This window comes from Haliotis cracherodii, unplaced genomic scaffold, assembly GCF_022045235.1.
Source record: "Haliotis cracherodii isolate W230 unplaced genomic scaffold, xgHalCrac1.p SCAF_13, whole genome shotgun sequence".
Classification (NCBI taxonomy): domain Eukaryota; kingdom Metazoa; phylum Mollusca; class Gastropoda; order Lepetellida; family Haliotidae; genus Haliotis; species Haliotis cracherodii.
In genome coordinates this window covers 28,840,769-28,857,912 of record NW_027266268.1, presented here as the reverse complement: position 1 = coordinate 28,857,912, position 17,144 = coordinate 28,840,769, and the positions used below count along the sequence as shown (strand labels likewise).

Sequence of the window (17,144 nt, the reverse complement as noted above, 5' to 3'; positions counted from 1 at the left end):
ACAACACCACTTGCCTTTATAGGGCTTATGTTAATTTAATAGTGCTAGCCCACTGACTCCGAGCCGACCAGACCTTGTTTAGCCTCTTAATGCCGAGCCTCAGGCAGGGTAAAACAAGCGCCATCTTTTAAGCATTTCGGTATGAGGCGGCCGGGTAACGAACCCCCGACCTTAAGTTCTCCGGGCGGACGTTCTACCACTCGACCACGGAAGCGTTCCTGGCGTATCATGAATTGTCTTGTTGTAACAAATGGAATTTTACTATGTCCTATGGCAGGTTCTAAGAGACCTTCCCGAAAGATGTGACAATATTCTCCACAAAAATAGATAGAGGTACCACCCACTTTGTCTGAGGGTGAAAACACCAGAACCATTTTCAGGAACTTTCCTCCTCTGTACCATTATTTCACAGATGTTCTGTAGAACTGGAAAACTGTCTCATCTGTAAATGTAACATGCTAAAAACTTCAGTAATTGTACCAGTACCCCTGGCCAGGTTGTTCTCCGCATGTGCGTCAGTCATAAGCCACTGCTATTATCGTGTTGACCTTGTTTGATTCAGAAATGTTTCTATATATACTCGTCCCAGCCCTGCCAGGGACCGACCACGTTCTGGACGTTCACGAGTCACAGTGCCAGCAAATTTGGACGTACGGATAGATGTTATGCTCTCGTAATCGATGCCTTGCACAGTTCTATGAGTTTTCAAAGTTGCAGTTTGAAACCGAAATCGCAGGTGAAAGAGACGAATATAATTATCATGCTCGCGGGAGGATATTCGTCCTGTATTCAAAGACTTGTTAATGCCGTATTTCCTTGTCCAAATAGTGCATTAATAATATGTGTCAACTCAGCTGAATGGCAAATTGGACTATTTGTTCAGCATAGGCCTGACAACAGTTTCGTATAGCCAATACTGGATACTAGCTGCAGCTATGCAGTAACCTAAGTGTCACTATCTTCGCGCATATATTTCACCAAACGTTTCAGTCAAACCTATTTAGTTAGGGGTTTGTTCTAAAACGGACATTGAAAGACCTTTATGCAGTTTAATATAATATTTACAAACCTCAAGTATCTTACACTTGGATTGAGTCCAATTCATGTTTTGACATGGCAAAGTTATCAAAGGGAAACAACTCTGTACAAGAATGTTCCAAAAGGCGCCTGTTTTTTATGATGGATAATTCACATCGTTAACTTCGGATATTATCGCTTTGTTCCGTCACACACACGCATCATGACTGTGATGGCTTGCATCTTAGATACTCTGAACATCTGACTGTTACAATATCTGCAGTTGCAGATATCAAAGAGGCGTGGTTGTGTTGTCAACACCTAGGTATAAACCACTAAATACTTCTAAACCTGGTAAATACTGCTACATATCAGACACAGTTCAGTAGAGCTGTGCGAACAGTTTACCCCTTACCTGGGTTGGTGCAGATGGTTTTAACACAGCGAGCGGGAGAGTGACTTTCACCTGTCGGACACCTGTAATCCTAGTTTCGTTTTGACAAAAACTTCCGCATTCCAGGAGTATATCTTATGTGCGCTTCAGTTAATATCAAAAGAAGGACAACTCTGAGTGAGTGAGTGAGTGAATGAGTATGGTTTTACGCCGCTTTTAGCAATATCCCAGCAATATCACGGCGGGGTACACCAGAAATGAGCTTCACACATTGTACCCATGTCGGGAATCGAACCCGGGTCTTCGGCGTGACGATCGAACGCTTTAACCACTAGGCTACTCGACCGCCCCAAGACAACTTTGCCAATCAGGTGCATGTGGCACTTACTGGGTCAATTTTCTACAGTTCTTGGTGGGGTGGAATGGTGTTAACGTCACTTTCAAGATTATTGCACTTTTATAGGTACGAGCATGTGTGTATGTTTGTGGGCCTGTAGGTAGGTTCGTGCCTTTGTGCGTAAGCGCGCACGCGTGCGTGTGTTAATGAGTTCACTTATCTGGAGTAATGCCCGTCTTATGGTGCTGACCGACTGAGATACCATGCATTAGGTTAACATTGATATCCCACTTAGACCCAATATACTGACTTCAAACCGACAAGGCCGTGTTTTATCCCCTCAATGCCGCGCGACAGCCAGGGTAACAACAAATACATTCTTTTAACGTACATTGTATATTGGTATTACGTGGCCAAGGAGGTCAAACCACCGACCTTCCGCTCCCCGGACAGACGCTCTATCCACTAGACCACGGAGGTGGTCTACAATTTGTCAGTATGGTAAAACCAAAACATAATGTATTATACATAAACTGCCAAGCAAACAAAGGATATACACACGTTTAAGTGTGGCTAAAATGGAAAAAAAAGAAGCAATTGTTATTTGATGGTGATTTAGTTGATACAGGTATCATAGTTGTTTTTATCACCTGGAGTTAGCAGTATTTCGGGGACTGTTTTCAGCCTATTAACGATATGATAACGTTTGTAATGTTTTGGTCAAATAAAAAAATGTTTAACATAGACCACAGAGGAGAATAGTGTAGATTTTAGTATATAGACAGTGAAACCTCGTGGTCAGGCTCACTGACTTGGTTGATGTATGTCATAGATCCCAATTGCGTGGATCGATGCTCCTGATATTAATCACTGGACTGTCTGGTCCAGACGGCCGTCATATAGCTGGAATATTGCTGAGTGCGGCGTTAACCAGCCAACCAACCAACCAGTCTTCACGGGTCTTTGTTTAAGCTCTGCTCCTCACTGAGTTACGCGGGTTACCACTGCTAATTATGACAACCCAAAGTTTTCTCATTTTATGTTTGTAACACATGGGTCTATTACAATGACCATGAGAGCAGACAAGAATCCATGGATTGGAAACGATTCTGGTCTCCCAAAACCAAGAACCACCTTGTTTTGGGACACCAAAAGCTAAATACATAGGTTATTTACCACGTGGACCCGCCCTGATATTGCTGGAATATTGCTAAAAGCGGGGCAAACCCAAACTCACTCACTGTGAATGTTGAACATTATGCCAATTTCTTTAATAGATTGTGCGAATCTTTCAAAGAGAAGCGTTACGACAAACTGCGTCATGGCGTTCTCCTCCATCAAGACAATGCCCCAGTTTACTCCAGGCAGGTGGCAATGGCTGCTGTAGGGGAAGGTGGATACCAGCTTCTACCACATGCACCTTATTCATCAAAGAGTGGCGGTCGGGTAGTCTAGTGGTTAAAGCGTTCGATCGTCACGCCGAAGACCCGGGTTCGTTATTCCCGACATGGGTACAATGTGTGAAGATCATTTCTGGTGTCCCCCGCAGTGATATTCCTGAAACATTGCTAAAAGCGGCGTAAAAACATCATACTCACTCACTCATCAGAGATGGCCCCTAGTAATGTCTTTTTTCTAAATTTGAACAAAACTTAACGAGGATTAGAGCAGGAATAGACCACTGGCATTGATACAAAACATAACTAACCTGGAGAAGAGAGGGAAAAGATGTATTGCACTTCAAGGAAAGTATGATTAACCAATGAACAATGATTAAAACTCACGACATTTCACGTTCATGCATGCCAGACTTTTAAACGTCTTGATATCCCATCGTACAAAATGTGACAACGCACGCACGCACGCACGCACGCACGCACACACGATCAAGCATGAAGGATTAACTGGATCCAAATGCCTTACTTACTTCACGTTAATCCTCTATGTGAAGAAGTGTGTGTAATTAACTTGCTTTATGGGAATGAACGTCATGACGTAATCGAGTCATATAACACAAGAAAAATTCTGCACTGTCAGGGAACGACGACACAATCAGACAGGACAGACATTATGAACACCCAAACCCTTCAGTTAATATCGAACGCAGAACAACTGGTATTGGGTCACTGGGTCCAGTTTCTACAGTTCTTGGTGAGGTGAAATAGGGATAACGTCACGTTCAAGATTATTGCACTTTCATAGGTACGGGCATGTGTGTGTGTGTGTGTGTGTGTGTGTGTGTGTGTGTGTGTGTGTGTGTGTGTGTGTAATGTACATGACCACGTGAAAAAAAATCATAAGAAATCTCCGCTCAAACCAGAATACAGTGTACGAGTTCGAATCACTATCAAATACTGATGATACCACGTGTTGGTGAAAAGTGTATCTTATCCTACTGTCGGCCTCTTTCACAAACAAATACAAAGGAAAGGCAAGTGTTCACCTGTAAAAACGCTGTTAGCGGCAGATGGTACGAGCCTAAAAAGGGGGGCATGGGAGGCCCAAGACGCCGCAATTTGCTGTGCAGAGCTGTGTCCCTTGGGTACGCCAGAAACCTATTATCATTGGTTCGAATCCGGTTTGCCCCGATTATGTTTCTAGGTTTGTCAGCACCATACCCGTGCTCTTAGATTTCACTAAAGTGGTAAACGTCTGAGACCTGCATCACTCCGGACTATCCTCCCACATTAAACTGACACGCCGTGATATAACTGGCATACTGTTCAAAGAAGCGTGACACCAAAATAGGGAATTGTGAGATATAAACTATAGCGGGCAAAAGAAACGCCACTAAATGTATGATGGCCGTCAGGTTTCAACAATTTGGCCAAACAGCACGAAAACAATGCAACTTACCTATTCCTTTTTAACATGTGCACGTGCTCCACATGATTTGCGAGAAAAGTGAGTTCCATCACTAATAAATGCAAAATGTGCACAACGTCACCGTATGAAATTCTAGTATAAAACATGAGCTGGATTGTACTCTCTCATCACATGAAACAACGAATATGCCTCGACTAACCACAGAGCAGAGGGAGAGAGCCATCTGTATGTTACAAATGGGAGCGACGCAACAGCACGTTGCCAGGATCATGAGCTGCTTCATGTGCACCATCGCCAGACTTGTCACACGTCACCGGCAAACTGGCCGAGGAGTGGAAGACCCAAGATCACGACCCCACAGGAAGACCGCAGTATTTACGGGTGCCTCACCTAATGTCTAGATTCGGTGAACGGATGGCACGTTGTTGCGTCCAAGAAGTGGAGCCTTATGGAGATGGTAGTGCCATGGTGTGGGGTGGCATCTGCGAGGACCAGAAGACAGATCTGGTCATCATCGACGGAAATCTCACTGCACGTCGTTACATTCTTGAGGTTTTGCGGTCTGTGGCTCTGCATTTCCTGCAACGACACACACGGACGCTGTTTCAGCAGGACAACGCCACTCCTCACACAGCTCACGTCAGCAACGTGACCGTATTACAGTGACCAGCCATATCACCGGACCTGTCGCCCATAGAGGACCTCTGGGACCAACATGGCCGCAGGATTCGGAAACGTCAACAGCCGCCATTGACGAGCGGGCGAATGATATCAGGGGACTCGTGTACTCATTTCGACGTCGTGTTAGGGTCTGCATCGTTGTGGAAGGGGTCACTACCGATACTGAGCCATCTGAGAGACAAAGAGAGCCACAAAAGAGATCGAGGTCGAAGCTGCGCGTGTGATCGAATACTGGACAGTGCACCCAGCATGATAAACGTGTCTGCAGAACTTAAAGTACATGGGTTTAGTTATCTTGTCATTTTGGCGTTTCTTTGACCCGTTAGTTCATAACGAGATGTTTAAGCCAATCCTGCAAATTGAAAAAAGTCCAAGTATTTCATTTGCATGCGTCACCTTGATCGGACTACATGTGTTTAGGGTGCAGGTTACGGATAAATCTTTTTTCATCCCCTTGATGAAGACGTCCATACAATTGAGTAAGTGAGTGAGTTCGGTTTAACGCCGCTTCTAACAATATTCCAGTTATATCGCGGCGTGTCAGCTTGATGTGGGAGGAAAGCCCGAAGTGATGCCCGACTGGGCCCCCCGAAGAAGAAAATTTTAACTCACTCACTGTAGAGTATCAGTGTACACTACACTTGTCATATTACCTTCAAATACACATAATGGTGTGGATCACAACACAGATAGCCAAACCCACACACCAAATTTAGGACTGTACTTTGGACGCTTGTGTTTTTTTCTGTACCTTTGGTCCACATTTTTATGCAGAATGGCTATAACCACTCTGAACTTTCATCTGAGAAGGTAAGTGTCTCAACGGAAATTTTCAAGCTCCGAACACCAATTCAAACGTCGTTCTTGCTGTTCAGGTTTTAGGAGGGGTGATGGCATTTCTCGTGATTTCTGCCAATCCATTGCATGCAAATGCGTTCTTATTGTCTCTTTAGAAACATTTACTGTTTCTCGATTAATCATTTCATGTATAATATTTTCTATCTTCATGCGTCTGATTTTAGACGCCAATATACCAAGTCGCCTTCTGTCACCAACAGTTAATTTCTTTGGCCTACCCGCTCCTTTTAAGTGCTTATTTCCATCTCCAATCTCAATATTTTTCAAGGCACGGTACGCAGTTGATAGTAGAATGTCTGTTCTCTCTGGGCTGATCTGATTCCTTGATTGTATAATTCAGAAAAAATCTTACTTTTTTTCCAAATCAGTCATTCCCACAGTGCCTTTGTTTGCCGTATGCGGGGTTGTTTACCAAGGGGGACAACTCTGGTCATATTTTACAAATATGACACGCCCACAGGCCCCTGAAGCGGGACAGTGATATTTCTGAAACACTGGACCCATATATCACTATCCTGCTTCAAGAGCCTGTGGACACCATGAATGAAAGTCAGAACATGTTCTACAGACACCCTTCATATGGTTAATAGTGTTGATGGCCAAAACGGTAAGAAAAATTCTCAGTACTTGCTGGTCAAATTAAATGTGTTCAGTAAGTAATGGAAATCATAGTAATCATGGATCGAATGTGGGACTTCACAAGCAACATGGAACTTTGAATTGGATACTGTGAGTCCCTTGCCTCAGGAAGATGACCTATATCTGTAATTTTTTCCTGTAACTTTCTTCTGGTCATCGCAACTAGTGTCTCTATTAAGTCCATGATGCCTCAAAACATAATTTCGGTGTGTCAGGGAAGGTGTCCAACATTGGACCCGTAAGGTATGTATTACTTAATTCTTTCACCACAACATTAACAGGTTCTTGACACAATGCAAGACGTAATCATGGTTCTAATATTCCTGTCTGGACCCAGGTGTAACCGTTTGCCCCATTGCTAGTATGTGACTGTTGGTCATGGTTCTACGTATGTAGTGTACAAAAAGCGGGAAAAATTAATCAATTGTTACCAAGAAGTACACAGTTATATCCAACGTCCACGCAAATCAAACAAACGAGAGCACACATCAGATAAGAACAAAAAAAACCATGTCAATATATTTCCAATGCTTTCCAGAGATCTGCAATGTTTTCCAATGTTTCCAATTTGGGAGATATGTAAAGAGTGTTCTAGAGATGGCGACATGCAGTTTTGAAGAAAGTAAACATATTTCAACGCAAAAGCAAACAGGTTTGCGTGCCTGTGCCTTATAAATGACATATACTCACACGCAAAAGAAACGCAAGTGGTTTTAAGCAAATAGGTAACAAACACGGAACCATAAGTTCACACGAGTTTTAGCATGTAGTGAAGCCTGATGCTGTTCTCAATATTTTTGGTTGCATTTTGGAAGCCCCGAGTAAAAACGCAACATAAAAAACGAATCGCCAGTACTTCAATGAATATGTGGGTATCATGCACCCATTTCTCGCGAAATCGAAAATGCACGAACTGTAGTGGGTATAAAACTAGGGCCGATTCTTGGACCTACCACTCCCTGGTCAACAATGCCACGCCTAACTCAAATTCAGAGAAACCAGGCTATCGGACGTTTGGAAGCTGGAGAGTCTGTCCAAGATGTTGCCCGTCATTTCAACGTTAACATAACCACAATTTACCGTCTCCTGCATCGATACAATGCTACACAGACCACAGATGACCTTCCTCGGAGCGGTCGTCCTAGGGTCACCACACCTCGACAAGATCGGCAGATTACCCGTCAACACCAGCGACATCCGTTCCTAAGTGCAAGTAAAAGTGCTCGACAGACCATAGGAACACCATCTTCCCGAGGCAAGTAAGTTAACTGACTTTAAAAGTCCAGTTTCCACCCTTGCCGAACTAGGCTGGAATTACTGGGCTCGATCGTTGCGCCACCAGTGGCTATTACCAATTATGTCCCTTCAAAGCCTCTCCTATGGACCAATCAGATTCCACCTCTCGTATCACTTGCGTTTGCTTCACACAAAATTGTGGCGCCCAGTCAGGACGATCTGATCGATAATCAAGATCTATATTGTGATAAAACGGGTCTTACATCGCGAAATGCATCAAATCACGTGAGCACCTTGATTAAAAACATCAAAGGATTTGGAAAATATCTGCTGACAACCAATTGGCGATGCACATGCTTTGCAAACCCTGCAATCGATCGAAATCTGCACGACAGTTTACGAACCGGATTTTGCTTTCGGTGAGCTATTTTGATTGGACTATGCATAGACTCGTTAGTCCAGACAAAACGTAACTCCATAATACCAGCCTAGTTCGGCAAGGGTGGAAACTAGACTTTTATAGTCAGTTAACTCCTTTGCCTCGGGAAGATGAAGGAACACATAATCGACACATTAGCCGGGACACTGTGATCCGACGTCTCCGTTCCAACAACCTCAGATGCCGCCGACCAGCACGTCGTCCTGTTCTCCAACCACGGCATCGACGAGCACGACTTCAGTGGGCACAGGGTCATCGCAATTGGCGCCCATCGTGAGTGGAAGCGTGTCATCTTCTCTGATGAAAGTCGCTTTTGTGTCTCCCATGCAGACGGGAGAGTCAGAATTTGGCGGCGTCGAGGTGATCATTTCGCTGACAGAAACGTTGTGGAAAGGGATCCATGGGGTGGACCTAGCGTCATGATATGGGCAGGGATTGGACTTAATACGAGACTTGGACCCATGTGCTTTCTGAATGTTGGTCAAGGTCGGGAACACGGCGTCACTGCTTAGCGGTATATCGACCCACGTTGTTCCATTTCTTGCACATCAACAACACATTTTCCAGCAGGACAACGCTCGTCCTAATGTTACCAGAGCTACTATGGCCTTTCTGCAACAACACAACATCCGTGTTCTACCGTGGCAAGCCATCAGCCCTGATCTGAACCCCATCGAACACTTATGGGATGAGGTTCAAAGGCGTCTGCACAATGTGCGCCCAGTCCCTACAACTGCCGATGAACTACCCACAGCTGCTCTGGGTGTGTGCAGGAGGATCCATAGGGCCTTCACAAATCGTCTGATCCACTCAATGTACAGGAGATGTGTGGTAGTGATCAATACTAATGGTGGTCACACCAGGTATTGACGGACATTTTGGGTATTGACCCGAAACTGTGTAAGCCCTTTACATTTGAAAAAAACAATTATGTCATCTGCCTTTTAATCCATTAAACCATCTTCAGTCCATTGTTTGTCAATCTTGCCCTATTAGTATTTCTTGTCTTTACTGTTGAAAATAAATAACATTTATACTGCATACTCGACTTGTTTCTTTTGCGTGTGAGTATATGTTGTAAGTCTACAATGAATAAGAATTTAGAAATTATTAAAAAATTGCACATGGAAATTCACTGTTCAAAACCGGCTGGTGTTGCTCAAATTTCGCACATTTTTCTCCCAATTTGACCATTAATGATTTCATGTTTCCTTTCTTTGACATGTCATTTAATAACTAATATATATGTCAATATCTGCACCATGGTTCATGGCAGTCAGGCACGGTATGATAGACCCCCTCTAAGTTAATCACTTGTAATTTGGAAATGTTACTAATTTCCATATAATGTTTGAATGTTTGAACTGAAACCAACATACAAAGATATTGTCATATGTGAAAAGAAAATTCTCTCAAGCAGTGTGTTACTACCGCAGGCTGTGCATGGGAGTCTATATAATGCACTTTAAGATAACCGATGAACACAACACAGAATATATTAAAAGAAAAATATTTTTATTGTGAAATCAGAAAAGTTTAAAACCGTAAGCACATCATTACTAGACAGACATTGGACCTAAGCTAAGTACAGAATAATTAATAGCTACAAACGACAGGTTATGAATTTGAATACAGTGGTAGAAACATTTTTAGTCCACAAATTAAAAATGACATTAAAAATGACAAATTTCTACTGGTCCTAATGATACCTTAACTATTGGGCAGTTTGACAAGGACTACAGGACCAGCGCCTATTTCCAACACTGGGATAGAAGGCAGCCCCTGGCGACCTAAGGACTTGTCTACCTCCTACTTTAAGAGAAGTCCGAATGTCTTTAAATTCTGAAAAAAATACTGTCTCAATAAGAAAATCATAGCCCCCCCACACACACACACACCTTAAGAATCAGCATTGGAAATTGGCACTAGTCCTGTAGTCCTTGCCAAACTACCCAATAGTTATAAGGACTAGTAGGACTAATGGACTAAAAATATTAGTTTCTACCGCTGGGAATACAAAATAGTTGTTACCTGATATATGTACATTGAAACAATTATTGTGTCCCTATCAAACATTGAGAAGTATACATACAAAAATAATAATGCTGTGTGGAAAGCACTGAACTGTGACACACACTGGTGAGTGATGACATGTACGATTCTGTCAGAAGACAAACAACTGAGAGTGGAGAGAAGCTGCAGAAGTATAAATATATTGAAAGCTCTTGTGGAGAAAGTTCTTAATAAGGCAAAAATAGATTCTTTGAATACAAAAAAATGGTATTTTCGTCATGAGAAAATTTATAACTATGAGAAAAAAGCAATCCTGTGAGACAAAATATAGACAAATAAACATGGTACTGTCATTAAAAGTGGCCAGGGAGCCCTGTTTTCTACACCGTACACTCCTTAAAGGCAGGCTGAAAGTATTTCATCACAGCTCACATATTAAAAGCCAATATATTTCACATAACAATCTGACCACAGTTGACAAGTACAATACTGAGAAGTCTCACCTAATTACAAAAATCAAAATGAAATATGTCCAATGTAATAATTTGAATTACAGATTTTAATTGTCAAAAGAACTAATTTTAAGCTGCATTTAGCAATATTCAATCAATATTCCATCAATATCACAGCGGAAGACACCAGAAAATGGGCTTCACACATTGTACAAATGTGGGGATTCGAACCCAGGTATTCGTGTGATGAGAAAACGGTTTAACCACAAGGTTACCCCACATGTTTTTCAGGGAAAGAATGCTGTACTTTCACAGTTGAAGTCTTTGCTGGAGTGGGCAGGAAGCATATAAACATAGTGCAGCTGTGAAGTTTGACATAATTTTGAGGGGGGCATAAAAAGTAACAGGCAGATCTGTTTGGTACAGGATTAAATACATATGACCCAAAACAAACATCAATTATTTGGCACAATTATTACCTTCTCTGTTATAATATATATGTCCTCCATGACCAACTGTTTCTTGTGCCTGCAGATTTGATCACAGTCTGATTTGTGTTATTTGTATATCAGTGTAAAATGTACATGTATTATCATATGGACAACTGGACTTCAACACCAAGTGGGAAAAACCCACTTATCACTCAGTCTCGCATATATAAAATCATAAAACATTGACAAAAATCACATATCTCCACCACAACAGTGGTATAAAACAGCAATCATAAAAAATGTATCATCAGATACAGAAGAGGTTGTACATTCTGCAATACATAGTTCATATTAAACATGTTAAAGGTTATGGGTTAGTAATGACCCTGCCAAATATGGTAGCTGCCGTGATTTGGATAGGTCGACCCAAGGCAATAGGTCATGGGTCACTGCCTCAAAGGTCAACTACCTCACACAGAAGCAATCTGCTGTATGTCTTTCTATCAACCTCAACCCCTGAGGTAACAGGTCAGAGATGGCAGGTCAGATTTAACAGGTCAGAGATGTCAGGTCAGAGGTGACAGGGTAAGAGGTGACAGGTCAGAGGTTACAGGTCAGAGGTGACAGGTCAAGAGGTGACAGGTCAAGAGGTGACAGGTCAAGAGGTTAGAGGTGACAGGTCAAGAGGTTAGAGGTGAGACATATGGATGATGGCACATCATGGAACATGAAAAGTATACCATGAAATCAATGAAATGAAGCGTAAAAGTATTTACAATCAATCGTCTCCTGTTCACATGGTTGTCCTTGATGTCAACTCTGTCATGGCAGAACAACCCTTGCACAATATTGATTCATATCCCATCATTAATGATCATAAAGCTACAACTGAGAACCAGAAGTTTCATGTCCTGGTGTATACACACACTGCTGTAGAGGATACAATAGGCCATTGTTTTCAACGTGAAGGGGTAGCATTTTTTCAGCAATAGTTGGACCGTTGTTGGGAGTCATAAAGAAACTGTGGAACTCACCTGAATTGTTAAGACATAATGGCGACCATGTATATAAGGGGATACAATAGGAATGGTGTGAGATATTTTAGAAACACCATAGTGAGTGAGTGAGTATGGTTTTACGCTGCTTTTAGCAATATTCCAGCAATATCATGGCGGGGGACACCAGAAATGGGCTTCACACATTGTACCCATGTCGGGAATCGAACCCGGGTCTTCAGCGTGGCGAGCGAACGCTTTAACCACTAGGCTACCCGACCATCCCTAGAGACACCATAGAAGGGATCATTCACACAACCAGACAGATACAATACACCACGGCATCAATCTCATTAAAAATCAGAATCTAAGTTCTCACTTCCGCAAAACAAAGATCTGAGGACATCCCATTACGGGTCACGTCAGATCGACCTTTCACGAACTTTGACCGACCACTGAAACAAATAACCAGAAGTCGATATCAGCCAATGAGATAGCAGCTTTCTCGAGCTCAACGGCACTCGTTTCAACCTGGCGACTTCCATTTCAGACTACGTTTGAAAAATATGTTGACACAGTTTTCAATTAAAATTTTCAAAACTAAACAAATGAACATTCTGGAATACCTGATTAGAAAACATTCCGACTGTCACTTTCATGATCTGGTGGGCTACGCTTTGATTGGTCGAATGAAAGGTCACTCTGACGTGACCCATAATGGTATGTCCGCAAATCTTTGTTCAGCGATAGCGAGAACTAAGATCTGATTTTAATGAGATTGCCATGGCATAAGCTCACTTTTATCAACTATAACTGACAGGAAATAGTGTCGGTAGATTTGTGACTAAACAAATATAATAATATATGCCTGCCAGACATTCTACAAAAGCTGATGTTAAGGAATACCACACTCAAACAGATTACCTGGTTAAACAGTAATGTTCCATCTGCTGACAGATGCAAACACAACATATATAAATTCAATAACAATTCAATAATTTTTCACAAGACCCTGATGACATTAATATACAATTCTTCAAACAGTGATATAATGACGGGTTATTGGTTGGCACATGTTAACTAAAACCAATAAATACAATTTAAAAGTTTCCCTTAAGTACAAGTTTATAATAGGTGAAAATATTATGACAGTTTTACGTCTTGAGTTTCTTGTACTTGCAATCCAGATCTTGCTACTATTTCACCACACCAAACACCGCCATGATTTCACTACATAAGTGTGTAAAAATGAGACATCTTTAAAAATATGAAGATCAACTTAAAATTCAGCTGTACTGGCCTGCCATTATTTAAAGACAATTTTCAAATACTACATCATCTATCATGTCATATTGAACACAAACCATGCTCCTGGATCAGAAAGCTATTTGCATAATATTTAACATGACCTTGACCTTGAGGTTTTTGTAATCTATTATGAAAAATAAAAATTTGGTTTTCCGATGAACAGTTTTCCTGAGTTTTGTGCCATGGTTAACATTAGGATCTGTTGTGATCTTGACCTTGGATGGATGTTAAATTCCAATATCACTTTTGATTACACCCTAACAATAATGTTACTCAAGTTTGGTCATATTCCTATCATAAATACTCATGTTAACATTGTCCCATGCGTTTTAGATGCAAGCAGTGATCTTCAATCTTCACCAATCTCCATACCTGAACATTTCTAATGACGAGTATGAAGTTTCAATGCCATTTAGTCCATACTTTTGCATGAACTTTATACAAGCCATTTCATGAGTGAATGATCTTTAAAGTGACCTTGACATTTGACACAACCATGACATTGTTATAGTTTATCCTCACAAATTGACAAATGCTTTGGTATCTCATAAAATAAACCTAAATCCCTGAAGTTTGAGCCATATTTCGACATGTTACCTGTAGTGACCTTGACCTTCAGAAGGTCACCTAAACCTTTTGTTACAATCATAAATACTCAGCTATGCGGTATACTTATAGTTCATACCAAAAGACCTTGACCTTTTGTCATCAAATCACATGCTAACAACTTTCTACACGAGTCTGCATGAGGTATTGTGTGAAATTTCATGCCTCTATTATTAGTGCATGATTGTGAAAACCTAATTCAGCAAAGGTGGTCCAAATCCAGCAAACACATGAAGCTGAATCACCTGCCATACCTGCCATACAGGGTCTGTTTCATAAGTTATACAGACATAGAGGTAATTACGGGGACAATACATGATACTGCTTTACAAGAGTCTTTGTCGTCATCGTGATGGACTACTTAAAAGATTCAAAGCTAATTCCGAACACTGTGCAGCCAACACCACATGTAGACTTCATGTTGGAAATTCAAGGGAACTCGTATTGTCTGAAAATTTGTCCATTGACAAGAGGAGAGCTGCAGGCATGGAAGGCACTATTGTCTTGAACCCATAAAATCAACAAATTACCATTGTCACTTTAAAGCTAGATAACATCATCATAGATAACAGATTCAATCAAATTCTACAGAATGAGATTTACAAATAACTTCTGGTTATGTTTCACCCATGGTTGGTTTCCATGGTGACACATCTGCTATCATTAACTGCTCTTCTCGCGCTTCAGAAATGCCTTCTCCAAACCCATCATCGGGGACTCAAACGCCATGGATACGACAAAGGCTGCCATGTAGGAGAGAACAAGAAGGCCTAAAAACCAGATAACCTGCAAGATACAACAGTATATATTACACACAGTACACCAGTACCAATACAGTACACCTCCAACAACATACAGTATCACACACAGTACACCAGTACCAATACAGTACACCTACAACAACATACAGTATTACACACAATACACCAGTACCAATACAGTACATCTACAATACACCAGTACCAATACAGTACACCTACAACAACATACAGTATTACACACAATACACCAGTACCAATACAGTACACCTCCAACAACATACAGTATTACACACAATACACCAGTACCAATACAGTACACCTGCAGTACACCAGTACCAATACAGTACACCTACAACAACAAACAGTATTACACACAATACACCAGTACCAATACAGTACACCTGCAGCAACATACAGTATTACACACAGTACACCAGGACCAATATAGTACACCTCCAACAACAAACAGTATCACACACAATACACCAGTACCAATACAGTACATCTACAATACACCAGTACCAATACAGTACACCTCCACCAACATACAGTATCACACACAATACACCAGTACCAATACAGTACATCTACAATACACCAGTACCAATACAGTACACCTCCACCAACATACAGTATTACACACAATACACCAGTACCAATACAGTACATCTACAATACACCAGTACCAATACAGTACACCTCCACCAACATACAGTATTACACACAATACACCAGTACCAATACAGTACATCTACAATACACCAGTACCAATACAGTACACCTCCACCAACATACAGTATTACACACAATACACCAGTACCAATACAGTACACCTCCAACAACATACAGTATTACACACAATACACCAGTACCAATACAGTACATCTACAGTACACCAGTACCAATACAGTACATATCCAGCAACATACAGTATTACACACAATACACCAGTACCAATACAGTACATCTACAATACACCAGTACCAATACACTACATCTACAGTACACCAGTACCAATACAGTACACCTGCAGCAACAGACAGTATCACACACAGTACACCAGTACCAATACAGTACATCTACAATACACCAGTACCAATACAGTACATCTACAATACACCAGTACCAATACAGTACACCTGCAGCAACAGACAGTATTACACACAGTACACCAGTACCAATACAGTACATCTACAATACACCAGTACCAATACAGTACACCTGCAGCAACAGACAGTATTACACACAGTACACCAGTACCAATACAGTACACCTGCAGCAACAGACAGTATTACACACAGTACACCAGTATCAATACAGTACACCTCCAACAACAAACAGTATTACACACAATACACCAGTACCAATACAGTGCATCTACAATACACCAGTACCAATACAGTACACCTGCAGCAACAGACAGTATTACACACAGTACACCAGTACCAATACAGTACACCTGCAGCAACAGACAGTATTACACACAGTACACCAGTATCAATACAGTACACCTGCAGCAACATACAGTATTACACACAATACACCAGTACCAATACAGTGCATCTACAATATACCAGTACCAATACAGTACACCTGCAGCAACAGACAGTATTACACACAGTACACCAGTACCAATACAGTACACCTGCAGCAACAGACAGTATTACACACAGTACACCAGTACCAATACAGTACATCTACAATACACCAGTACCAATACAGTACACCTGCAGCAACAGACAGTATTACACACAGTACACCAGTACCAATACAGTACACCTGCAGCAACAGACAGTATTACACACAGTACACCAGTATCAATACAGTACACCTCCAACAACAAACAGTATTACACACAATACACCAGTACCAATACAGTGCATCTACAATACACCAGTACCAATACAGTACACCTGCAGCAACAGAGAGTATTACACACAGTACACCAGTACCAATACAGTACACCTGCAGCAACAGACAGTATTACACACAGTACACCAGTATCAATACAGTACACCTGCAGCAACATACAGTATTACACACAATACACCAGTACCAATACAGTGCATCTACAATATACCAGTACCAATACAGTACACCTGCAGCAACAGACAGTATTACACACAGTACACCAGTACCAATACAGTACAC

General features: G+C 41.5%; 1 protein-coding gene across 1 annotated transcript in view; it reads right to left on the bottom strand.

Annotated features, from left to right (window-relative positions):
- Positions 1-9,929: 9,929 nt before the first annotated feature.
- Positions 9,930-17,144, bottom strand: part of LOC139459826 (nose resistant to fluoxetine protein 6-like) — a 43,057-nt gene continuing 35,842 nt past the window's right edge. Inside the window, exon 15 of the mRNA XM_071241522.1 lies at positions 9,930-15,018. Within this exon, the coding sequence (XP_071097623.1) occupies positions 14,896-15,018 (123 nt within the window). The 3' untranslated portion in view covers positions 9,930-14,895. The remainder of the gene's footprint in view (positions 15,019-17,144) is intronic.